The sequence below is a fragment of the Hemiscyllium ocellatum genome, chromosome 17 (genome assembly GCF_020745735.1).
Source record: "Hemiscyllium ocellatum isolate sHemOce1 chromosome 17, sHemOce1.pat.X.cur, whole genome shotgun sequence".
Taxonomy (NCBI): domain Eukaryota; kingdom Metazoa; phylum Chordata; class Chondrichthyes; order Orectolobiformes; family Hemiscylliidae; genus Hemiscyllium; species Hemiscyllium ocellatum.
In genome coordinates, this window is record NC_083417.1 from 42,975,576 (window position 1) to 43,003,079 (window position 27,504).

At 39.2% G+C, this 27,504-nt stretch overlaps 1 protein-coding gene across 3 annotated transcripts in view; it reads left to right on the top strand.

Annotated features, from left to right (window-relative positions):
- heatr3 (HEAT repeat containing 3) overlaps positions 1-26,422 on the top strand; it is a 39,740-nt gene extending 13,318 nt beyond the window's left edge. For 2 of the 3 annotated variants that reach the window (XM_060837707.1, XM_060837709.1), the window contains exons 6-15: positions 12,445-12,585; positions 13,402-13,691; positions 16,839-16,929; positions 21,551-21,696; positions 23,449-23,531; positions 23,613-23,749; positions 24,984-25,072; positions 25,272-25,418; positions 25,790-25,966; positions 26,182-26,422. In XM_060837707.1, coding sequence (XP_060693690.1) covers positions 12,445-12,585; positions 13,402-13,691; positions 16,839-16,929; positions 21,551-21,696; positions 23,449-23,531; positions 23,613-23,749; positions 24,984-25,072; positions 25,272-25,418; positions 25,790-25,966; positions 26,182-26,295 — 1,415 coding nt within the window. In that variant the 3' untranslated portion in view covers positions 26,296-26,422. The remainder of the gene's footprint in view (positions 1-12,444; positions 12,586-13,401; positions 13,692-16,838; positions 16,930-21,550; positions 21,697-23,448; positions 23,532-23,612; positions 23,750-24,983; positions 25,073-25,271; positions 25,419-25,789; positions 25,967-26,181) is intronic. The other variant, XM_060837708.1, reaches the window with a different exon arrangement.
- Positions 26,423-27,504: the final 1,082 nt, after the last annotated feature.

A 27,504-nucleotide genomic window follows, 5' to 3' on the forward strand; every position in this document is an offset into this window, starting at 1 on the left:
TGACTTCTTTACACTCAGTAACTAACAGTGTAAGCTATAGTTCAGTTATTTACAGTCTGACCTCTGAGTCAGGAGATCATTTGAGTTTAAGTTCATCCCTGGAGGCTTGTGGCATAATCTAGGCCAACATTTTAGTGCAGATTTGAAAGTGGACCGCACTGCCAGATTTGCTATTACTTTTGGATAAGGCCCTGTCCCCCTCTGTTGGACATGAAAAATCTCATGGCATTGTCAAAGGAGAGCAGAACTGCTAACTTGGCCAACATCTATCTGTCTAGCAGCTGCTGCTGTTTGTAGCTACCTCTGCCAGGCGGTCTGTGCTGGCATGCCACCCTCTCTGTCTTGAGCAATTAGTTGACCCCATGTTCTTCTGATCTCAAGAAGAGAGCTCTGTAGCTTTTCAGCTCTGATCAAATGACTGAATTAGTGACAGTTTCTTCCTGGTTGTCACTTCCTTTTGTTCTTGCAATTTTAATTACCTTTTCATGTATCTTAATGTCTTTGTTTATTGTCTGTGCATGGAAATTTTGGCATCTGTCTCAGCATCCACATTCCATGGGCCTCTGTTTTGACCCATAGGTCTTTACTTACTATTCAGGTTTTTGAGGCAAACAGGAAAGTGGATAGAATGTAGCTCCTTACTTTTTTTGCTACAAGCCCAAGTTGATCTTAGAGATAGCCTGAAGATATTTTCTATCATTCTTTCTCTTCTGCATCACATCTGATATCTTGCATTATCATTTGTGTTGAATAGACAAACTTACCTATTTGTTCCAGTGTGACTCCATTCACTCAGTCTTCACTGTAGTTTCTTCTGGTGTATTCCTTCTGCTGCTGTTTTTGTCATCTTGGTGTTCATGCTCAATCCATATTGTAAACTTCTAGGTTTGACTTGATCCATGATATTTTGTAGGATCTCTTCTAATTCTGCAATTAGCGCTGTATTGTCAATGTACTGCAAGTTTATTAAGTTCTTCCCTCCAATCTCTACAATTAATATATCCAAGTCTTTGAGTATTCATTCTATGCACAAATTAAATCATTTTGACAGCAGTGCATAGTCTGTTCTACTCCTTTCTTCAACAGACTCATGTTTGACCATCTCTGTTTTTAGGCCATTTTGCTATTTGGTTCCCGATAGTTTCTGGATAAATCTCACAACCAATGTCAATGGAACAAATTATCTGGTCATAATCACATTGCGGTTTATGGAACCTTGCTATAAACAATTGAGCTGTTTCTTTTGTGAGCAAATTTAATACAAAAATTAATGGTTCCTATTAGAACCAGGTGAAGTTTGTTTTCAAAATGAGTTGCTGCTGCAATGCTCAGGATTTTATGTAAAGCACTTGTGCTCTTCACATACCTTCAAATCTACTCTTCAGTAACTTGCACTTATAGCTATTCGAGTTGAGCACTTTGGAAAATGGGATCAATTTTTAAATGAAGGGTTAAATTTTGGTTAATCACGTAAAGTTATTGGAAGATATAGACCCTCGGTAGTCTGACTGTCGGGAATGTTTGCAAGAACTGCTAACCTGCCCTGTGCTTTTACAGCCAGTGCTGAAATACTCACTGTGTCACTTCAGGTAATGAGAGCTACTTGTAAATTCTTCAAGTGAATGTGAAGTCAGTATATTTGTTAAAAGTTTTGAGTTAATTAATTTGATGTGCTTCCTCTCACTGTGCATTGAGAACAAAGTACCACAGATGCATGCTACACTCTTATTTATGCAAGTATCGGTCTGCTGTGACAATGCTCTCAGTTAGAGGCTATGATGTGGGTGGGCTAGGAAGCTGAGAAAGGGATCTGCCTTTCCAAATGAAGAAATTTGAAAGATATTTGTGAGAAACTGCCCAGTGACACCCAGTGTTTCTTTTATGACTCATTCCTGGAAAATGAATAATTCTGTTTTCCTTGCTCATCGTAGACAGATTTCTGCAGGATAAGTCACAATTGTATGAATAGAGTATATTCAATTTTTTTTGCTGTAAATATACAAAGGTAGGTACAATAACTGTTCAGAATAAATTATAAAATGTGACGATTCCACTTTGAAATGTGTGCAAAAGGCTTGAACGCCCAAACTGTATTTCTGAACAAAATTATTCTAGTAAAGAATTCAAATGTTACCTTTTGTTGCTAATTAACGATTGGTGAGGAACACTAAACCATAAATAGAGTCATAGAGATGCAGAGCATGGAAACAGACCCTTCAGTTCACCTCATCCATGCCGACCAGATATCCTAAATTAATTTAGTTCTCTTTGCCAGGATTTGGCCCATGTCCCTCTAAACCTTTCCTGTTCATATCCCCATCCAGATGCCTTTTAAATGTTGTAATTATACCAGCCTTCACCACAACACTTCCTCTGGCAGCTTATTCCACATATGCACCACCCTCTGCATGAAAAGTTGACTCTTAGGTCTCTTTTAAATCTTTCTCCTCTCATGGTTTGTGCGAAGTTTTGTAGCTCGGGTGCTCGTTGTTGTGGTTCTGTTCGCCGAGCTGGAAGTTTTTGTTGCAAACGTTTCGTCCCCTGGCTAGACGACATCATCAGTGCTCTGGAGCCTCCTGCGAAGCGCTTCTTTGATGTTTCTTTGATGAGGGCTGGAGAGACTCAGTAGGCCTGGCAGAATCTGTGAAAAAGAAAGAGTTAATGTTTCGGGTCCCATATGACTCTTCTTCAGAACTGAAGAATATTCTGGAGAAGAGTCATACTGAACTCAAACATTATCTCTTTCTCCTTTCAGGGATGCTGCCAACCCAACAGAGTTTCATTCTCTATATATGCATTTGTGGGATATGGTTGTCACTGGCTGGCCAGCATTTTTATTGCCTTTCCCTAGTTGTCCTTGAGAAAGTGGTGGTGAGCTGTCTTCTTCAACCTCTGCAGTCCACCTGATGTGGGTTAACCCACAATGCCATCAGGGAGGGAATTTCAGGATTTTGACTCAGTGACAGTGCAGGAACAGTGGTATGTTTCCTAATCAAAATGATGAGTGGCTTGGAGGGGCAATGTTCCCATGTATCTGCTGCCCTTTTAATTCTAGCTGGAAGTTGTAGCGGGTTTGGAAGGTGCTGTCTGAGGATCTTTGGTGAATAACTGATGTGCATTTTGGAGATAGTGCACATTGCTGCTACTGAGTGTTGGTGGTGAAAGGAGTGGATGCTTGTGGATGTAGTGTCAATCAATCCAGTGAGCCTGGAGTTGCTGGTGGGCAAGTTGTTGGAGGGAATCCTGAGGGACAGGATGTACATGTTTTGGAAAGGCAAGGACTGACTAGGGATCATCAACATAGCTTTGTGCATGGGAAATCATATCTCACAAACTTGATTGAGTTTTTTGAAGAAGTAACAAACAGGATTGTTGAAGGCAGAGCAGTGGATGTGATCTATATGGACTTCAGTAAGGTGTTTGACCAGGTTCTCCAAGGGAGTCTGAGTAGCCAGCTTAGATCTCTCAGAATACTGGGAGAACTAGCCATTTGGAATCAGAACTGGCTCAAAGTTAGAAGACACAGGTCTTGATGGTCGAGGATTGTTTTTCTGACTGGAGGCCTGTGACTAGTGGAGTGCCGCAAGGATTGGTGATGGGTCCAGTAATTTTCGTTATTTATATAAATGATTTCAATGTGAGCATAAGAGGTACAGTTAGTAAGTTTGCAGAAGACACGAAAATTGGAGGTGTGGTGGTCAGCGAAGGAGGTTACCTCAGATTACAATGGAATCTTGAGCAGATGGGCCAGTGGGCTGTGAAGTGGCAGATGGAATTTAATTCAGATAAATGCGAGGTGCTGCATTTTGGGACACCAAATATTAGCAGGACTTATACACTTAATGGTAAGGTCTTAGGGAGTGTGGCTGAACAAGGAGATCTTGGAGTGTAGGTTCATAGCTCATTGAAAGTGGAGTCGCAGGTAGATAGGATAGTGAAGAAGGCGTTTGGTATGCTTTCCTTTATTGGTCAGAGTATTGAGTACAGGAGTTGGGAGGTCATGTTGTGGCTGTACAGGACATTGGTTAGGCCACTGTTGGAATATTGCATGTAATTCTGGTCTCCTTCCTATCGGAAAGATGTTGTGAAACTTGAAAGGATTCAGAAAAGATTTACAAGGATGTTGCCAAGATTGGAGGATTTGAGCTATGAGAAAAGGCTGAACAGGCTGGGGCTGTTTTCCCTGGAGCGTCGGAGGCTGAGGGGTGACCTTATAGAGGTTTACAAAATTATGAGGGGCATGGATAGGATAAATAGTCAAAGTCTTTTCCCTGGGGTGGGGGAGTCCAGAACTAGAGGGCGTAGATTTATGATGAGGGGGGAAAGATATAAAAGAGACCTAAGGGGCAACTTTTCCACACAGAAGGTGGTGCATGTATGGAATGAGCTGCCAGAGGAAGTGGTGGAGGTTGGTACAATTGCAACATTTAAGAGGCATTTGAATGGGTATATGAGTAGCAAGGGTTTGGAGGGATGTGAGCCGGGTGCTGGCAGGTGGGACTAAATTGGGTTGGGATATCTGGTTGGCATGGACAGGTTGGACCAAAGGGTCTGTTTCCATGCTGTATATCTCTATGACTCTATGTTGATAGCAGGGGATTCAGTGATGCTGACACCATTGAATGTCAAGGAGTGATGGTTAGTTGTCTTTTATTGTTGATGGTCATCGCCTGACCTGGTATTTGTGTGGTGTGAATGTTACTTGCCAGTTGTCAACCCAAGCCTGGATATTGTCCAGATATTGTTGCGAATGGGGCTGAACATCGTGCAATCATTCGCAAACATCACCACTTCTGACATTATGATGGAAGGAAAGTCATTGATGAAGCAGTTGAAAATGGTTCGGCCTTGGACACTACCCTGAGGAACTCCTGCAGAGATGTCCTGGAGCTGAGATGACTGACCTTTAACAACCATGACCAGCATTCTGTGTTTATTTCAGATTTCCAGCTTCTGCAGTATTTTACCTCTATTCTTTAAGTTTGTCGACCGATTCCCTTATCTCATTTCCAAATGATAGAACACTTGTACATCAAATGAAGAAATCATTTTGAAGTTTTAAAAATAGCATGACATAGCTTGGCTGCTTAAATTTCAAGGCAATTTTTATCAGAGATGAAGTTCAAAATTCATGACGTTTTTTTGAGATGGTTTTACTTTTATTAAATTTGCCAGCCTCATTACATTTTGATAAATAGTTTGGAACAAGGATAAGGTTTGATATGATTCTATCACCGAAGGATGGAAGAGAGATGCTCTCCAGCTGCAAGAAACTATGGCAGCTGATTAGAGCCTCATGCTAATAACACTGGGATCATTGTTTCAATTCCTGTATTGACTAACAAGCCGTTTTGTGCCTCCAACCTATGGATGATTTGCTACACTTGTGAAGCATTCAGATGGTTATTTGAAAAGGAACAAAGAAGGAAAGGTACAAAGTGAGAAGCTCATTTGGAGAGCTGGCACAACCATGATGGACCAAATAGCCTTTTTCTGCACTGTAACAATTTAGGATTCTGTGAAATCCACTGACTTGAGAGTAACTTGAGTAGGGGGGAAGTGATGGAGAGAAGAGAGGTCTGATCATATTTTTTGTGTTTGTGTTTTATTGAGGTAACAAGGTTTGTAAATCATTCTGAGAAGTGTAGGAAGTCTATCTAGAAAGAAGAGAGCCAAGATCTCAAGCAAAGATGGGTCAACATGTCCTAAAAAAAAATTAACAATAGGTTTGAATTTCTAATTTATCAGACGGATGTTGAATGGCTGTGGAATGAAACAATGTCTAAAGTAAGGCTTTTTAAAAAATCTCTTGGAACTGGAATAGAATTGGTAGCCAATTGGAAAGGTACTTAGTACTGATCTAGTTTTAGTTGGTTTGTTTTATTCCATTTTTTTCAATGGCGATTGTAGACTTAACAGTTCACAGAAGAGTAGGAATCGCTTGCTGTTTTTAGAGCTTTTAGCGACAGCAACCCTAAAACTAATCCCTGTATTCTCTTGTCTCTCTCCATAGCTAGGTGCCTTTCTCTTGTTCACGAGTTGGCCAATGTAACTTTTTAACTCTGCATTTTGCACTCCCATGAATTTCCCGTAAGGTAAAATATGATCTGTATTTGTTTCAGTCTCTGAATAGACATTCATTACCTCGACTTCATTCCAGAGTTTGCAGATGATACGGAAGTTGGAAAATCTCAATTATGAGGAAGAGAGTATTCAATTTTAACAAGCTGAAGCAATGGACGGAAAAGTGGCAGATGAAATTTAATACAGAGAAGTGTGAATTGATTCATTTCGGTGGGGAGTGTGAGGAAAAGCAGCATAAAATAGAGAATGCAATTCCTGACAGGGTGCTAGAACAGAGGATGTGGCAATACATGTGCAGGGCAGGTTGAGAAAATGGTTAATAAAGCATATTATGAAACATGGGGAGGTGATGGCCTCGTGATATTATCAGTAGAATATTAATCCAGAAACTTAGCACAGCAGATGGTGGAATTTTGTATTCAATAAAAAAAAATCTGAAATGAAGAATCTGCTGATGATTATGAAAGGCAGAAGTGAGGACTGCAGATGTTGGCAATCAGAGACTAGATTAGAATGGAGCTGGAAAAGTACAGCAGGTCAGGCAGCATCCGAGGAGCAGGAAAATCGGCGTTTTGATCTTGATGAAGGGCTTTTGTCCAAAATATCGATTTTCCTGCTCCTAGGATGCTACCTCACCTGCTGTGCTTTTCCAGCACCACTTTAATCTAGACTCTGATGATTATGAAACCATAGTTGATTGTCTGAAAAACTCATCTCCTTCACTACTGTCCTTCAGAGAAGGAAATCTGCCATCCTCACCTCAACAGGCCTATGTATGAGACTTACAACAATGTGGTTGACTCTCAGTGACCCTCTGAAATGCCCAGTAAGCCATTCAGTTGTATCAATTGCTACAAGGTCTCAACAAAGAAATGAAATCAGATGGATCACCCGACATTGATCTCTGTATCAGAAACGACAACAGCACAAACAGCCCTGTCGACCTTGCAAAGTCCTCCTTACTAACATCTGGGGGCAAGTATCACATTTGGGAGAGCCATAGCACAGACTAGCCAAGTAACTGTAACTGTCTGACATTGGTCTGAGAAAGGAAACCTCCCACTGATTACTACCTACTGTCCTCCCGTGGCTGATGAATTTTGGACAACGCTTGGAGGAGGCACTGAGAGTGGGAAAGGTGCATAATGGACTCTGGGTGGGGGATATCCACAACTAGGAGTGGCTCAGTAGCTGCACTACTGATCGAGCTGGTTGGGTTCTAAAGGACATAGCTGCTAGACTGGATCTGCAGCAGGTAGTGAGGGAACCAATAAGAGGGAAAAATGTACTTGATTTCATCCTTACCAGTCTGCCAGCTGCAGATGCACCTGTTCATGCCGGTATCGGTAAGAGTGACGACTACACAGTCCTTGTGGAGACAAAGTCCTGCCTTCACATTGAGAATTACATCTGTTGAGTTGTGTAGCAGTGTTACTGTGCAAAATGGGACAAATTTCAAACAGACTGAGCAACTCAACTGGGCATCCAAGGGGCCCTGTGTGCCGTCAACATCAGACTTTTACATAAGCACAACCTGCAATCTCTTTGCCCAGCATATCCCCTCCCCATTCAACCATTACTGTCAAACCAGAGAATCAACTCTCGTTCAATGGATAATGCAGGAGGGCATGCCAGGAGCAGCACCAACCATACCTGAAAATGAGGTGTCAACCTGGTGAAGCTACCAAACAGACTACCTGCTTGGCAAACAACATAAGCAGCAAGTGGTATACAGAGCTAAACGATCCTACAACTGACAAATCAGATCTAAGCTGCGCAGTCCTGCCACATGCAGTCATGAATGATGGTGGACAATTAAATAACTCACTGGAGGAGGAAGCTCATCAAATATCCCCATCCTCAATGATAGAAGAGCCCAGCACGTCAGTGAAAAAGAAAAGATAAGATTCACAGCAATCTTCAGGCAGAAGTGCTGAGTGGATGGTCCATCTCAGCCCCCTCCAGTGGTGTCCAGCATTACAGATACCAGTCTTCAGCCAATTTGATTCACTGAATGATTTCTCAAGAAGTGCTTATTGACACTGGATACTGCAAAGGCTATGGGCCCTGACAATATTCCTGCAATAGTATTGAAGACATGTGATCCAGAACTTACTGCTCCCCTATCTAAGCTCTTCCAGTACAGTTACAGCACTGGCATCTACCAGACAATGTGGAAAATTGCTTGGTTTGTCCTGTACACACAAGGCAGACAAATGCAACCCAGAATACTCTCAATCATCAGTACAGTGATGGAAGGTGTAATTAACTGCACTCAGCAATAACCTGCTCATTGATGCCCAGTTTGGGTTCCGTCAGGGCCACTCATTACAGCGTTGGTTCAAACATGGACAAAAGAGCAGAATTCCAGAGGCGAGGTGGGAGTGACAGCGCTTCACGTCAATGCTGCATTCAGCCGAGCGTGGCATCAAGGAGCCCCAGCAAAACTGAAATCAATGGGTATCAGGGGACAAACTCTGTACTGGTTGGAGTCATAGGAAGATGGTTATGGTTGTTGGAGGTCAGTCATCTTAGCTCCCGGATATCTCTGCAGGAAATGAGTTGAGGGGAAGTTTGACAGAGGCACAACATGAGCCCATGAGGGTTCTGGACAGAGAAACTGTTTTGATTGGAAGAAGGTTCAGAACAGGAAGACAATGATTTAAGGTGATCAGCAAATTGAATAATAGTGATGTAATGGAGATATTGTTTTTACACAGTGGGGGTTAGGATTTGGAGTCAACTGCATGAAGGTTTGGTAAAGCCTGTTTAACTGCGCCTTTTAAAAGCAAAGTGTGTCCTTAGTTAAAGTGGAGAGATTTGCAAGGTCACAGGGAGAAGGAGTGGGACTGGGTCAGTTGTTGTTGCAGAGAATGACTTTGCACACTAACTGAAAATATAGCATTCTACTTTTACTGTGACCTTTATTATTTCATTTTAAATATTACGCACTGTTTCCCTGTGAAGAGAGTTGCTTTCATTTAGGGGTGTGATACCAAGTGGAATGCAAAAAATTGAAATGTGACTTGATCACTTTGGTGCCATCTAGTGATGTAAAACATAATACATTTGTAAAAGTTTGAGAGCAATAAAAAAGTGGAAAATTAACTACAGAAATTCTGAGTGATGGCATAAGTGCTGCAAGATTGTGATTGTGTATTTAAATTAACTTTAGGTTGACATAGTATTGTGTTATCACATGATTACATGTTTGTAGCATCACAACAAGCTATGTTTGATATTGTGGATGTTGTCATGAGTGGAGTTAGCCTAGGTAACCCCTGAGAGCATAGCTGCCCTTTCATTGGTATCTCTGAAATCTGTCTTATTGACGCAAATTACTTATTCACTTGGTCTCTGTTGGCCATTTGCTGCATCTTAAACATTACATTGAAGGAGTGTTGCTTCTGATCGTGTTCAAACAAACAAAAAAAAGACGCACACTTGGGGTGGGGGGGCAAGAGAGAATCAACAACTGTGTTTGTCACAGGAAATACAGAATGCTTTATTATTGTGGTGCTGTTTCTGTTTCATTAAAAATAAATGCATGGTGGGGTGTGGGGGTTGATGTGTGGATTAGTGCTTACTTATCTGTTGTTGCTTGTTGTAACAACTCAGTTGTGTATTTAATAGCTTTCATGTGTTGTTATGATGATTAATGAACCACCAGTTGTTTGGATTGCATTTCTAGGTCGACCTGAATCTGAATTCCCAAGTGTAGCTATCTAAAGTACAGCGCAGCATTTTATTACAATAATTTCACTGCCTCACGGTAGAATGAGTTCCACCTTCCTATTTTAATTACGAGTTAATTAATTGGTTATGTGTTGTGCAAATCTTTGACAGAAACTTCAAAATACCCAATTCTGGTTGTTATACTGTTAGCCATCAAGCTTGTTATCTCTGTTATCATCAACACTTCGGTTTAGCTTTTCTTCTGACAAGTTATGCCTGCTGAAAAGCTTTCAAAAATGGAACCTTTTAATTAAATGTTTAAAAGCATCTTATATCATGTAAAAGGAGAATTTGGGAGTGAGATAGTATAAGCCTGGCCTGTTTCAAGACTTCGGGTAAAAAATGAGGTCTGCAGATGCTGGAGATCACAGCTGAAAATGTGTTGCTGGTTAAAGCACAGCAGGTTAGGCAGCATCCAAGGAATAGGAAATTCGACGTTTCGGGCATAAGCCCTTCATCAGGAATCCTATTCCTTGGATGCTGCCTAACCTGCTGTGCTTTAACCAGCAACACATTTTCAGCTGTTTCAAGACTTGCCTACTCTGGAGGTGCGTCATAATATGTCAGAATAGATTGATATAAAAATATCTATAAATCAGTCTGCAGTACAGATGACATTTACACGTACTTGAAGCTGTCTTGTGATTTATATTACGTGAACCAGAACTGTAATTCTTTAGATGTGCAGCTTCATTAACAAAGATTAACTTTAAAACAGTATTTTTCAGAAATAACATAATTTCATTGACTCAAGTGACCTCTAAAAATTAACCGTGCAAACCTGTGTGTTCACAGACATTTTCTATCAGCTGCTGCTCAATCAGATCCGAATAGATAATTCTTGAACACCCATTGCATACTGGGGTTAAATATAGTTCCCTTGGAAATACATTGAAAACTATTTTTCATAAACCTGGTCAATGGCATCAACAGGGTTGAAAGCGTCGATTATTTGTATCTCTTGCGTTCAGTGTTCTCAATGTATCAGCTGCTTCCAGTCATTAGCTTTGTTGCCTTCTAGATATTGAGATTTCACCTTTTGTCTTTTGCAGATCAATAGGATGGTGCATCTCCAGTTTACCTGTTTTAATGTAATTAATGACAACAGAAAAGGAAAACAATTCACAAGCCACAGTTCACATGACTGAAATAATGCAGGTTCAGATGATTTATGTAGTTCTAAGCATCTTGATTCTGCTCAACAAGCAGTAAACAAACTGAAATGACAACCAAAGTCCAATCAGTAGTCAATGAAATCCAGTCTGTAATCTTGAAATATAATTGATTTTGTTTACTTGATCCAAATTCCCTCTTGTCATTTGGTTAATTTAGAACTGTACTTGTGTATCCCAATAAGCTTTCTGGTGTGACTCCAGTGTTTCAGCCTGAAAGATGTACTGCTTTAGCACTTTAAGCTCCAGTATCTAGCTTTTGCTGCACTCTTGTGTATTACTTGGCAGAAACTGCCAGGTGTTGCCTGGGTAGCTTGGCACTGCTTGAGCTTACCCCTTCAATAAACACCTTTCATGGTTTACCCTGTGTGGTGCCAGTTCCTATGAGCTGTGCACGATCTTGGCCAACAGTTGTCTCCGCTTGTTGACTGCTGTCTCACTGAAGCAGCTGTATTCTGATGGGAAGGGCACTGTTCATTGAGTTAGGGTGCTAGTTTTGTGGAGCATTGCACTCCATGCACGAATAAGCAGAACACAAAGCTAGTCTGGATCTAGTATTCTACAACTTTGAGTCTTTGAGATTGCCCCATGAGTACCACTGGGAGGAGTGCACTGCCTGTGTGCCTTTTCACAGACCCCTTTGGCTGGGGTGCAAGTGATTACAGAGTGAAACCATTTATAGTCCTGCTTAGTTTGCACAGCATGTACTCTTGGACAGTTATACTGCGTGGATTTTAGCAGGTGGTGTAGCACAGCCTCACACACCTCGGTTGGTTTAGCTCCAAGCAAAGTAGTCTTTTTCCCAGAAGTAGCCTGGATGACTGGCTTCGGGTGGGTAGAAATCTCTGATGAAAAGTAATGTAAGCAACATCTGCCACAGCTGCTGCCACTGACATAGCACATGATGGGCTTTCTTTGCCAGATTTGACCTCATTTTTAAGTAGGCTATACACAAGTTCCTCATTTAGATCAAGTGATGCAGTTGGTAAAATGTTCATTTCAGAATGAGCCCATTTCTGCTGTCAGGTACATTGTCTTGCTGCAAACATTTGTATGCAATCACTGGCTGACAATCAGAGTGGAGCCCCTTGGCGGACTTCCCTCCAATAGTTCCAGAGCATGGAGACTAATTGCAGCATTACCACTACCATCTTCCAGAGATCAGTATGGATTGGAATCAAAGTTTTATCCTTGGTACTGACTGGATATGTTGCCAAGTTTTGGGTGCAGTTCTGATATTAGACTGTGAATTATCAAGATTGGTATTAAGGACAACCATGTATGCATCACAATGCAAAATGTGACAGTAACAAATTTCAATTCATATCAGATAATTAAAATGATGCATAAGTCAGGGTGACTTTCAGTAGCAGCAATTCATTCTGTTGGTAAGTTGGGTTTTTACACGTGAGGCTGAACATGACTGAAGTGGATTTGATATTTCCATCCACAGCTTATTGTCTACATACAATCAGTGAAGACAATGCCGAGCTTTTGCCATCTTTAATTCCCTCAGCGCTCCAAGTGTTGGAAATGGTGCTTCTGTCCTCAGAAGATAATATGGAGCATATGCTGTTGAGGACACTCGCAGCAGGTAAAGTGTACAAAGGAAAAGCAAATTGAAATTCTTCTAAGGTCATCTATCCAAGATGAGGAAGCATTCATTCAGTTTACTTGATTATCAGATGTGATTTCTAGGTATTGACGAAGCTGCTAAAAGCTTAGCTATAAGTACTTTTTAAAATATTATGGGTCAATGTAAGTCAGTGTAGAACTTGAAAAAGGGCTTTTCTCTAACTGCTGCAACACACAAGAACATGGGGAGATGTATGGCTGCTTCAGTTCTTTCTTCAGGGGTCAGTTTACATCCTAGTTGTAGCATTAATTTTGAAAAGTTTTTAGTAAGGCATCGCTTTCAATTAAAATTTATCAAATTTTTTAGCCAAACAGAAGCAAACAAATAACAACAAGTAATATATTATTCATCTGTTGTTAAATTATGTAAAAGTTGCAAATTTCCAAATCACGTGCCTTGTTTAATATCAGAAAACTGTGGAAGTGTTTTTTTCTAAAATTTTGGGTTCGTAGCATCTGGGTAATTCTGTTTTTTTTGTTATTGCAGAATAGTGTGAAGTGCATGAGAAATTTGCACAATTCATTATCTGCATTTGTATGTTTCACTTCACATGTTACTATGGCCTACAAATGGCAAATTGTTAATAATGAAAGTAAACAGGGTGTAATAGGATACATTACATTGCTATTGGCAATGTAATTGTTATGCTACATCAGTTGTGAATGGTGAGGGACAATGGTGTCTAGTGGTTTGAGAAGTTTCCAATCTGCAGTCACTGGAGTACTTTAGTTTAACATGTGCATATTTATGATTGTAAATGACACTTGCCTTTAGGTACTGTGTGGAATGTGAAGAGTGTTGTACCCATCAGCAGTCAGGCAAACACAATAAATGCTGTTATAAGGATTCTATCAGAAACTTTGGAGAAGAACACCAACCAGATCATTCTGAATCTTGGGGAGGCTGCTCATGCAATGCCCAAGGTTGAGGCAGAAATTGAAATGGAGGAGGAAATGATCGATGCAGGTGATGCTGTTTCCAACCTAAAGGATGGGATGCAGAAAACTGCACATCAAGGAAAAGCAGAGAACATGATAAATGATGACATTTCTGACCTTCTGCCAGTAAGTATATAATGATGATCCTAAAATGCTTTAAGCTACATTCTATTGCACCTTAAATGTTTTCACTAATATTCACTTTTGGGTGTTTTAGCTTGTTCTTTGTTTAGTAATTGTTGAAATATTGAAATCCTGGAACATATTGAGGTTATTTAGAATTTGTTTTGCAAATGAGTGGAATATCTAATGCAGCAGGTTATGGAACAATGAGTCGTTTAAATTAATACAAACAAACAAATTAGGAGCAAGACCAATCTGCTTTGCTGTTCTGTAAGATCGAGGCTAATCTGATTGTGGCCTGCACTCTCCTGTCTACCCCTTTACTCATTGACTACCTTTCTGGTCAAGAATCAATTGAACTTGGTCTTTTAAATATTCAATGACCTTGCCTTTCCAGCCCTCTGAGAAAGAGAATTTTGTACACTCATGTTGTATGTGCAGCCGGATGTGATGTTACCAACTGAGTGTACAGTGACAGCAAAATATTTTCAATCTTTTGACCCACCACTAATCTGATCAGAATTGCAGACTTATTCTTTCAACTTGGTAATGTTTTTCTCTTCCTTTGTTTCCTGCAAATGGTGCCTCGCAGCACCTATCCTTTTCACTAGAAAGTAGTTTTGAGCATTAGTCTGTTTGTTTTATGGAATATCTCTTTCAGTGTCAACATCTGTAGCTACACTGACCAACTCCTAAGTCTAATAGAGTCATAGAGATGTACAGCATGGAAACAGACCCTTCGGCCCAACCCATCCATGCTGACCAGATATCCCAACCCAATCTAGTCCCACCTGCCAGCATCCGGCCCATATCCCTCCAAATCCTTCCTATTCATATACCCATCCAAATGCCTCTTAAATGTTGCAATTGTACCAGCTTTCACCACTTCCTCTGGCAGCTCATTCCATACACGTACCACCCTCTGCGTGAAATATCGCAGACTGTTTTAGAAAGTCCTGTCCTCATATCTTTATTGCCATCAGTTAAGTTCAAAACACTAATCTTAGATTCATTCTTTGCTTCCTCAAACTGGATTCAAATCAGATTTATCCTTTATCTTTCTGCGAAGAAGATGAACACTTTGAGACTTGCAATTACACACACACTGCGTAGAGTTGGCCATTTGAAATTTCTCCAATGCTAAAATTATTAATGTAGAATTAAATAATTTGTTAGTTTTAAATAGATGCATTTTATACTATAATTGCATGCCTCGGCTAACTCCTTCAGCAGTATTTTCCATCAGCAACAGCAGTGTGATAAGTTTGAACATGGTCATTGATGTTGCTCTGTTAATAGACAAAAAGCAAAATGATAATTCCTTATTGTAACTTCCTTTTTTGTCTTCTCTTTCTTCACTTATCTGTTGCAAGCTGATGCTGGAGGATCTGCGAGGGAGACTAGGCTGGGGCTGTTTTCTCAGGAGCATCAAAGGACGAGGGGATTTATAAAATCATGAGGGGCATGAATAGGATAAATAGACAAAGTCTTTTCCCTGGGGTGGGGGAGTCCAGAACTAGAGGGCATTGGTTTGGGATGAGAGGGGAAGGATATAAAAGGGACCTAAGGGGCAACTTTTTCATGCTGAGGGAGGTGCGTGTATGGAATGAGCTGCCAGAGGAGATGGTGGAGGCTGGTACGATTGCAACATTTAAAAGGCATCTGGTTGGGTAAAAAAATAGGAAGAATTTGGAGGGATATGGGCCGGGTGCTGGCAAGTGAGACTTGATTAGCTTGGGATATCTGGTTGCCGTGGACGAGTTGGACCGAAGGGTCTGTTTCTGTGCTGTACATCTCTACAACTCAATGACTTTAATTTGGTCAGACATCAACTCATCACACAAAGCATATTTCATCCTCCAATTGCCACAAGTCATAGTTTCTCAGGAACCTGTTCAATTTTTCTTTTGAAAAGTGGTGTAAAGTGGTTAATGTTGAGATTAGATTAGACTTACAGTGTGGAAACAGGCCCTTCGGCCCAACAAGTCCACACCGACCCGCCGAAGCGCAACCCACCCATACCCCTACATTTACCCCTTACCTAACACTACGGGCAATTTAGGTAGGGAACTTTTAGAAATTTTATTGCCTTAACTGGACAGAAGTTATCAGAAGGAGGAGCAAGTGAGGACTGCAGATGCTGGAGAGCCAGCGTTCCAAAAGTGTGCTGCTGGAAAAGCACATCAGGCCAGGCAGCATCCAAAAAGCAGGAGAGTTGACATTTCAAGCATAAGCCCTTCGTCAGGAATTAAAATGTGTTAACAGCAATAGTTTACTTCTGATGACTCCAACATCTGCCTACTTAAGGAATTAACACTCGTTTACGAGATATTAGATTAAATTCCCTACAGTGTGGAACCAGGCTCTTCGGCCCAACCAGTCCACACCTACGAGTATACCACCCAGCTCCATTTCCCTCTGACTAGTGCACCTAGCACTATGGGCAATTTAGCATGGCCAATTCTCCTGACCAGCACATTTTTGGATTGTGGGAGGAAACTGGAGCAAACCCACGCAGACACGGGGAGAATATGCAAACTCCACACAGACAGTCACCCCAGGCTGGAATCAAACCTGGGATCCTGGTGCTGTGAGGCAGCAGTGCTAACCACTGCCGCTGAGTGATGGCGGGGTGGATCTATCACAAGATATTCTACCCATTTATTTTTCCCACATAAAGCAGGTATGGATGTTTTTAATCAATTTTGTACAATATGAAGTATATACATATATATTTCTTACCAAGTCGTAAAGAATATCTGTATGCAATTCAGTTGACAGATATGCTCTGTTGTAATTACTGATGCATTGGGGAGTGAATTGGCTTCAGATCATCGCAAGACCAAGCTCATTTGTCTTGAGATTCACTCAACTGCAATGCCTTTATTTTCAGGCTGAGAAACTACAGGTCAGGGTGACTTTAAATTACTTTAGTCGAGATAGCGACTTGCCTGGTAACGTTCACTTTGAAACAACGGATTTCAGTTTGTCATTGACACTTGGTTAAACATATTACATGTGCTGCACAAAACTTTGATACCGTCTTCAACCTACTTAATATTGTACCATTGCAAAGTGTGTAATTTCATTTGGTTTTCAGCAGAAAATTTTGAAGTGTTGGTAACATTTTAAACTATTATTTATATATAGGCCCGGAGTGAGGAGCTGAAACATGCCACTGTTCTGCTGGCTGCTCAACAGACTGCCTTGGAGATCATTGTTAATATGTGTTGTTCAGAAGGTATGAACTGAAATCTCACTATTTCTGAAGATGTTTTCATTTATAATGTGCTACGTGTATGCGATGACCATCTTGAATGTACTTCCTCCTGCATAGTTGTTATCTGTGATATGGTAGGTTCAATCACATGAGCTGGGTTCTTCATAACTGAGAGGTTTCACTGAGGGAGGAAACAGTTGCTCTACATGTGAGATTTTACTCTGGGCAAGAGTATTATTGGTGACGTTATGGGTAGCACTTAGAGTCATAGACAACCACAGGGTAGTTGTAATTAAGAAGAACATTTCAAATGAGTTGATTGGTTGAATCAAAGGGCATTGGGAGAGATAGAAAGGATACGGGTTTGAGACATTGGTCAACCCCTCTCCCAAACGTCATAAGAACTCACCTTGGCAGGATACTTGTGAGGTGTTGATGCTGCACTGTTTTGAAAGGATTGCAGAGTATCCCTGGAGAGGCTGTGGGTTCCAGGAGAATAGTACAAGAGGGGGGTGGAGACAGAACTGTAAAGATGAGAAAGTAGCTGAGAGAAGGGAGGAAACCGAGTTGTTCAGGTATGGTTTACCATGTACAGGGAGATTTTAGACTATAAGGACATGGAAAGTAGGATTCCTCACGTCAGACTTTGAGAAGAGTTGGTAACCATGCTACATTATCCCAGGGAGGGACTTTTTTTTTAATATTGCCGATGCTTCATTTCAATACTTTGAATAGTTGCAGTCAAGAAAATACATTGCGTTGATCATTTCATTTTTAGAAATGTGAGCCAGTTTTGAATGTTTTATCAATTATTTGCTTAAATTAAAGAGAAAATGCTGTTAAGTAGTGCATTACATTATTTACAAAATATTGTAAATTATCTTGCTTGGTTCATCTTTGAACTGAGGGTAGATATTCAACAAATGTGAACTTGGGTTAGCCAGAGTGCTTTGGTTAGTTACTGCTCATTTTTTATTCTGAAATAATACTACACCCTGGTGGACAGATTGTTGTTAGCATTCAGAAGCTCAAATCTTTTTTGTTACATTAGTAAGAAAGGTTGAATATTTATTGTTTAAAGTAGATTCTTCAAATCCATTTCATTTTCCTTAAAGTTCTAAATTTCCTTATGTCTTGCTTCTTTTGGCAGAAATTAATGTCACTTTCATGGATGCAAAATTCAAATGCCTTCCTGTTTGTTACATGCCTAGTTTCAGAGTTAGCCTTGCAATGTTACAAACTTGAAAGAGGTCAAGATTATATGAACAGTCGAAAAGCAAAAAAAAGACCATTTCACCCACCTTAAGAGATAAGATTAAAGAAAAACTGCTCCTTTAATGGAGAGAATAAATTGTTGACTGGAATTTTATTCATGATTTGTACATAATCCAGGAGGCACATTAATGTTCCAATATTATCTTTCTCTTTCCATTTTGGAACACTCATTTTTTCTTCCCATGTATCATATAGAATGGATATTGTACATTATGGCTATCATAGAGTGTTATAGTAGTTGTGTTTTTTTTTGTTGCTTGTCAGCTATTTTTCAATAGAGAGGCAATCATGGGATGGTTTGCATTAATTGTCTTTGAATATTAAACTAAAATTTAAGATATTGTTAATTTTCCTTTTAAATCAGTTGCGTAAAATATCTTCAGATGGTAGCTTTTTTGATATTTCCCCCCTACCTAACAGTTAAGAATGGTTTGTTCTTTTGACTGAGCTGATAGAATCCATTTTGCTTCAATCTTGAATTTTTATATATTTGAGCTTGTACAGAAGCCTTTCATGAGCTGTTTAGCCATGTATTTTCTGGAAGCTTGGGTGCATTATGTTTTAAGACTTATTAGGGTACAGTCAATACATTACATTTGGTTTTAAAAAGCCAATGAAATCCATCAGGCAAAACCATTCCTTTTGAAGCCATGACATCATGGATGCAGGCCCCCACCCCAACTGCTGCCTGCACTCGATGTGAGTTTTCCGTCACTCTTTCTGTCTACTTCTATCATCCAATCCTTTCCTCGCTATGCACTTATCAAACTTCCTCAAATATATCTATGCTAGTCAACTCAATTACTTCACTTGGTAGCAAGTTTCATGTACTTACTATTCTTTGGTTAACTTTTTGCCTGTGAATGTCTATTAGATTTATCTTTTATTGATGGCAACTAGTTTTAGCCTTCCTGTGGGTGGAAATTTCATTTTGACACCTGCCAATTACCTGGAGTTGGTATGCTGGGCATAATGTCAAAGTTTGCAGATGATACAAATCTCAGGAATGTAATTAACAATTAAGGAGACAGTAATGGAGATTAGAGCATAGGTTAGTGAAAAGGGCTAACATTTGGCTGGCTAAGTTTATCACCGAGAGGTATGAAATGGTGCCTTTTTTTGTGATCAATGAGTTGAGGCAATGTGGACAACGTGGTATATTTTAAAGCGTTATATGAAGGGCGACCTGAATGTGTGTGCACAAACTTTGACAGCAGGGCAAGTTGGGGAAGCTGTTCAAAGTATTGGTTCCTTTGCTTCATTGATTGATGAATAGGGTACAAGAGCAACAAAGTTAAGTCAAACAGTTCATAAGATACCGATTAGGTCTTAGTTGGACTGCTGTGTTCAATTCTGGGTATTGCATGTTAGAAAGAATTTCAATCTATAAAGATGTTGCAGAATTTGCTAGAATAGTACCGGAGATGAACGATGTTAGTTGCCAGGAAAGACAGGCAAAGCTGGGATTTTCTCTGTACAGCTAAAAAAAAGGTAAGAGCAGATTTGACAGAGGTTTTTTAAAAACATGAATGATTTTATTGGAACAAAAAAGGAGAAATATATTCCAGTGGCAGAAGAGCCTTTAGCCAGACAACTTTGATTTAAGGTTATGGACAAAACCATGAGCAAACCTCCTTTTGCAACAGCAAGTTGTCATGATATGAAAGGGTAATGGAATTGTTTCCAGCAATAGCAATGAAAATAAAGTTTGATAAATATTTGAATGCAAAATGTACAGGCTATATAGGAGGAGCACAGGAATGGGATTAATTAGGTAGTTCTACCAAAGATCCATAATGGGTTAAATGACTTCCTGTTGCATAAAGTTTGCAAAATCCTCTTCCCATCTGCTTTAGAAAAATCTCTTTTATCACTTTGGGTCTCTCAAGAGGTTTATAAGATTATGTTGTTTTGGGATTTTATCTTTAAATCTTGATATTTTCAAGGAGGGAGTGAAATGGAGGATTTAGGGAATGTATCCGATCAGTTGGGGCCCAGGCAAATGAATGCATGGCCAAGAATGGTGAAGCATGAAAAATCAGGGTTGTGTAAGATTCCGAAACCAAGATTTTCAGCATCCTCAATTTACTACACGCCTTGGCCACTGAATCCTAATCTTTCTTCCCCAGCTCCAACCTTCATCTGAACCTGGCTATTTGCAAGCCCTCTATCTTTTCAAATTCTTATCCCACAATTCCAATCACAAAATTATGATTACCTCCACCCACTGCAAGATGGTCTGCCTATACCCAATATCAACCCAAATGATGCTGAAACTTCATCCAGAGATTTATTTATGTCGGACTTTATAATTTCTCTGTTGGTTGGTCTCTCATCCTGTGGCTGTGATTCATTGTAAAAGAGAAGTGTTTTGCAAATATCATTTGAGACAGTAACTGCCTCCCTCTCAAATTTCTATTGGATAATTCAGTCATCAGAAGTTCACCTTACGAATAGCCCAAATTTGTGAGCTAAAGTAACAATTGTATTTCAGAATATGCCTTTGTCATTATTATTTGATCCTATTAATTTATGAATGCCAGTAACTGTTAAGTCTCTGAACCAAATATGTGGATAGATCTTGACATGTTAAGATGGATACATTTAAGTGAAAGCATTTCAAAATTAGTGGGCGGCACGGTGGCACAGTGCTAAATTGCCCGTAGTGTTAGGTAAAGGGGTAAATGTAGGGGTATGGGTGGGTTGCGCTTCGGCGGGTCGGTGTGGACTTGTTGGGCCGAAGGGCCTGTTTCCACACTGTAAGTAATCTAATTATAAAGTGGGCTGCACGGTGGCACAGTGGTTAGCACTGCTGCCTCACAGTGCCTGAGACCTGGGTTCAATTCCCGCCTCAGGCAACTGACTGTGTGGAGTTTGCACGTTCTCCCCGTGTCTGCGTGGGTTTCCTCCGGGTTCCTCCCACAGTCCAAAGATGTGTGGGTCAGGTGAATTGGCCATGCTAAATTGCCCGTAGTGTTAGGTAAGGGGCAAATGTAGGGGTATGGGTGGGTTGCGCTTCGGCGGGTCGGTGTGGACTTGTTGGGCCGAAGGGCCTGTTTCCACACTGTAAGTAATCTAGACTAGTTCAATCTGATGTTGCACGAAAAATTATACAGAAATCTGAGGTAATCTCACCAGACTGTAGTCACAAAACTAATTTATTTTGCAGGATATCAGATAAAATCAGATGAATGTAATTAAACCATGAATGTAGTAGTCTTCTATAATGTATCCAACAAATATATGCAAAGCAAAACATTACATGTTCAATAATTACATCCTTGATTGATCTGAGTGTGAATAGTAGAACCAGCGTCTTCTCTGTAAATTTTATGGTAATGACACTTTAATTTCTGTTTATATTCAGATCCTTCAGACGATGAATGGGAGGAAATGTCAAGCAGTGATGAAAGTGATAACTCTATGACTGAAGGGGCTGGGATACTGTTTTCTCCACCCTGTCTATCTGCAGAAGTCCTGTCTGCACTTGTGATCTACCTTATTCCAAAAAAGGTAAAAATACAAACTCTTATTGTAGTTTTAGAATAAACATAATTTTCTTTTTTCAATGCTCTCTAACAATAAATTAAATGATGTTTGCTGTAGAATGTGTATGCTCTACTTGTTTATCATAATTCTTTTGCATTGCCTGATGCAACTTTTTTTTTGTGGCCATTAGAGAAGAGTCTTTGCTTCATATTTGGTACTAAAACTCTCGGTGGACATCAGATTTCACTTGATGCCATTGCTGAAACAAGTAACAGATAATGCTAAAAGCAGTAGCACCATGAGCATGTCTAACAGCAGCTACATCAATGGCCTTTACAAATACTGCTGTTGGTGCCATTTCAAAACCTTGCTCACATCTCCAATTTTGTACATCATTTTTAAAGAAATGGAATTATTTACTGAAGAGAATTATGCCACTTTCTGTTTTTAAAAAAAGAATTGCTTTTGACTGACAATTGACGTAAGTGTATTTTGCTGTTTAACTTCCTTTCAATAGCAAAACCTATTCAGGGATTGCATGGTAGATAGATACCTGACACAGTAATGTTGCTTTCCAAGAGGGTGGGGAAAATATCTTTGTTTGTTCTTGAATCAACAATTTCCAGCCTACGATGCTCCACTTATGTTTTCAGGATTATATCTGAAGGCACATGACAGTTTAAAAAAAAAATCTGTTCAAACAGTTTCCAATCATTGAAGTCCTGACCTTTTTTTTCCAAAGCAGTTTTGACTTTTGAACATTGATGTCAGATGTTTGCCATTCAGCTGTGCAAGTTTAGAAGTCTAACTGACCATTTATATCATTCACATTAGGAAAGTATACTTTTCATTTGTTAAAAGACATAACACTGTCAGAGTTGGGATTAGGGTGCAGTCAACGCACCAATTAGCTATATTTAAAGATAATACGAGGGCACATTGAACACGTTTTAGAGAAAATGATTTCAAAAATCTGCTTTTGGTAAGTAGAATCTGTTCTGATAAGAACTGTGCAACTGTTTTTGTCTCTTAAGAGGTTGGTTTAGAAAAAGGCAGGTTTCTAAAAATCAAAGCTGGGAAATTGGGAAATTAGGATATGTGTGAAAACCACTGCATGCAACTGCAGTGTGTCAGGAAATCAGCCTTACTGGCGGTAATGAAGCCATCAACAAGGAACATTGATTAGTTTAGCAGTGTAGTGAGGCAGCACCATCTGTCAACCCCAGTCAACTCCATCAGCTATTGCTGATCGATAACATACCTATCTGCAATCATAACAAAAACATTAAACAATTAGGCTTTTATAAACGTTAAAGAATAATGTACTTTAATAAGGATTTCTTTATTGCCTTTATCCTTGCCTTGAGTTTGTGTTGTCAAATTGCCCTTTCCAGAATATGGCAAGTTACTCCACAACAATTATTGTGCATGCTATGTAGCTGGCATGAGTTGATGTGTTTCTCTTCCCTGGGGTGAATCTTCTACCAGTGTAAAAAATCAAACTGTTATCTTGTTAGTGTTTCTCACTTGCTGTGTTAAGTGTGAATCTTCAAAACGTTCACATAGAACATTAGTTAGGATAATGTGGTAAAACTTTTTAAATCACAGCCATGATTCTGAAATTAAATTGCACATACAGATTTGTTAAATATTTGGCCTAATAATGAATTAAGACTTGGAAGTGATGGATTAAAAAGAGATGTCAGTAAATGCTTAAGAGTTGACAAAAATACTTTTTCTTTTTTATAATGCTTGTCTTCACTGATAAATCCTTAGGTTCTGGAGAAGACAGAGTTCCCAGACAGTGGGACTGTAGATGTATGTATGAAATATCCAACTTGGCAACATCTAATTGCAAAGTAAGTAAAATATCTTGTATGTACAGTAAATTAACTAAAGGAAGTTTGAAAATTAAGACTTTTTGCTACATTTTTCTGTAGGATGAAACGAATACAGTGCAGAGCCCTGACCTGTCTCCATAACCTTTTATCAGTATTGGACATAGAGGAGCTTGGGGGGCCAGTTGCACTTCAGGGTCTTTCACAGCACCTTGCAAAGCTTGTTTTCTCCCAGTCAGGTAAGTTAATTGGATAATAGTAGATATAGCTAAGCATTTAGTGCTTTCCACTTTTATCTTTTCCATGTTGTTGCTGTAGAATATCAGTTTTATGCAGATGTCCCATATGGAACTCTGTTTAAGGAAAACAATTAATGTCTTTGTATGAGTCAATACAGTCACTGGCTGTCATTAAAACTTCTTGACAGTAACTAACTGGATTCAAAACATAAATTATGTTTCTCTCTCCACAGATGTTGCTAAACTGCTGAATTTCTCGCTGACATTCCGTTTTTATAAAGTGCAACAGTAGTTATTAGTAAGGAATATTGGGTCGTATAACATCTATTAAAATAAATAAATCACTCAAAAATGACCATAAAGAAGAGGTTTTTGGCACAATTGGCAAAGTGGGAGCAAATTGTGAAGTTAAATGCAAACTTATTTACACAGTCATACATGAACCAGCATCATCACACGGGGTGAAATAAAGAATTGTTACATTTTCTTGAATTAAGATGTATTTATTGATGTTTAAAATGGTAACTTTGTGCTGACTTATGAGTGCAATTGAAAATAAACGCCTTTATTGAGTGTTGAATCTACCATCTGTGAGTAATCTGATTTTAAATCACTGAAAAACTTTTATAAAACTGCCAGTTAGTTTCTTAAATTTGTTTTTAGTATTTGAAGATGTTTAAAACATACATACTTGTGTTTTTACTTTAAAAGAATGGATTGTAATTTGAAGTAATTCCTTGAATTGACACAAATAGGTCATCAACAAAAACTCCCTGCGCTCTTTCCTTTGATTCTAAGATGTGGCCAGTTTTGCAGAGCGAATGCTGACTTTCGGCACAACGCTGGATTAAGAAACATTAATCATCATGAAAATGTAATTTACTCTTACATAACTTTCATTTAAAATTCCTTCATCTTTAATGCTAGCTTAGCTGATTTCCAGATACCAGTACGTACTCTAGGCCATACTGTCAATGTGGAGACAGTGAGGACCTAAGGTGCTGGAGATCAGAGTTGAGAGTGTGATGCTGGAAAAGCGCAGCAAATCAGGCAGCATCCGAGGAGCAAGAGAATCGACATTTCGGGCTGAAGCCCTTCATCTGCTCTGTAATATAAGAGCCAGGCTTCAGTGAATTATATTGCTTGAGGTTCAAATGCACAATAAAGACCCAGTTTGTTTGTCTCTTGTAACAAATGTGTTTTGTAAATTTGTTCAAATCTATATTCGATGCAGAGCTGCCAAAGGATTCAGAATTTTTAGAGGCTGTGACTAGTGCAATAAGGTCATTGCTGCAGAGAATAGCTTCCCAAAATCTTCCACAAGTAAGTTCAGTTATTGTATTTGAGATTTCTTTCAATCAATGAAATCACATTTATCCTAGACTTTAAAGGTATTGGTTTAACTGCAAAACTAACTGCTAATTGTACTTAACAAGTAGGAAGGATAAATGATAGCCAATACATTTCATTGTCTTTTTTCTTAGCACCCCAACACATTTTGACTGTCTTTTCTATTACGAAGCAGAGCCTGACTGCACAACAGCTAATGATATTGTGTGAGGCAGGAGCTCAGTGTGAAAACACCAGTACACGAGTCAACGTGGTTGCTATGATGGGAATCCGTGGCAGTGCACTCGCCAAAGAAGATAACACTGCCGAAGTGCTTAAGGTATTGGAAAAGAATTAAACTCTTTACATACCTGTAGTCTTAATTCTGACAGAGTTTAAGCTAAATGTTTAAACTCAATAAGACAAAAAACAGTTTCAAACAAAATTTGCAAATTCACATGGCTTGTGTGCCAGCTGTATGGCAGAGTAAAAATTAGCATTTTACTTCATAATTAGAAGTAAATATATTTATGCAACTGAGAATGTATCAACATCCTTTGCAAAATATTTTGAACCACATCCATAGTTCTGCAGAACTAGCTGACAAAGTTATTTGAAATGTTTTTCAATTTATCCTGCATCTTGTTCATACTATAGTTTGCCTACATCTGTCTGTATTTTCCATTTCTTCCATATGTTTATTAATTCCAGATGATAGGAAATTTTTTGCTTCAAGTAGCCAATAAGGATTCCTCACTTGTGGTGGTTGGTGAAGCCCTGGATGCCATCATTGATGTGTTTGCTGATGGGAAAGAGGCAGAGAAGGCCGCAGAGCAGATGAAGCTTGTCCAGGCCCTCAAGTCCTTACAACCAGTTTTCAAATCAAGGGTAATTGATATAAAATGCACTACAGTCATGGTAATTATATATAGTAATGCAGTGATTCTTTAAAGTTTTTAACCAAGGCTTTCTAAGTTAATGAATTAAAATCAATGTTCTACAAAGTAGTTGTAGTACAGAAGTTCATAAAGAAGTATTCTTTTTCAGTTAAAGTTATGCTTTAATGTCCACTTTTAATAGGAAACATCTTTTTTATTTATTAGATCCAAAAGGAAGGTAAAGGTGCCCTCAGTACAGATCAGCGACTGATCCTTGACAACGTGAAGGTTAATCTAAAGCGATTTATTGCCTACCAAGAGGCTTTAGTAAAAAAATAAGCAGATGACCATGAAGGCTGATTTTAAAGGAAAGTTGAATTTTATATTTCCAGCTGAGACTTTCTTACTTTGACACACACAATTGTAAAAATGTTGATGCTCAGTAAACAGTTTTTTAAAATGTGAATTTGCCATAATTTATTATTCAAAAGACTCCTTAGAAAAGTAAAGCCTGGATGATTACAAGATGTTTTGTTTTCAAACAATGCTGTTAAATATGTTAATACTGAGGGTAGTTACATCAATATCATTTTTGAAAGTTATACTAATTTGTTTATTTTATTGATGCCAGCATGATTTTTAAAAACAAATTCCCTACCCTTAAGAATCACAAGTTATTGTAACATAATACATGATGCATTTACTTCATCGTATAATTCATGTAGATTGCATAATTTTAGAGAAACATAAATTTAGAAATAAGCCTAAATCTCAGGAATAACTGCAAGATCCACTCTAGTTTCTGTCTCCCATTTTATTCTATTTGTCCATGGGGTGGTACGATGACTCAGTGGTTAGCACTGCTGCCTCACAGCACCAGGGACCAGGGTTCAATTCAATGTGGAGTTTGCACATTCTTCCCTGTCTGCGTGGGTTTCCTCCGGGTGCTCCGGTTTCCTCCCACAATCCAAAGATGTGCAGGTTAGGTGAATTGGCCATGCTAAATTGCCTGTAGTGTTAGGTGCATTAGTCAGAGGTAAATGTAGGGGGATGGGTCTGGGTGTGTTGCTGTTCGGAGGGTCAGTGTGGACTTGTTGGGCCGAAGGGCCTGTTTCCACACTGTAGGGAATCTAATGTAATCTAATCTAAATCCATCTTTGATTTGTAGCAAAGCCATTTTATTTTTGTAAAATGATTTTTATTCTTCAGAATTATTTAAGATACAGTTAAGATACTTGTTCATTAAGGATAATTTATCAGGAAAATACATCTTTTGAATAGATCAATTAGAACACATGAAAAAGTTCATTCCTGAAAGTCCAGGGTGTAGGAATAAGACAAAAAACAGTTTTGAATTTGCATTCAACTGTTCGAATACCTTGCCATCTTTCTCACGATAAACATCAAAATATCAAAGGGAGTAGTGAAGGATAAAGCCTAACCTTACCAAGAATGAACCCCGTATGGTATATGTGTCTGAAACTGGTTTCCCTGTCAAATTATCTAGCCATTTTCTATTCCTATCACTTCCATTAGTGTCTTTTATTA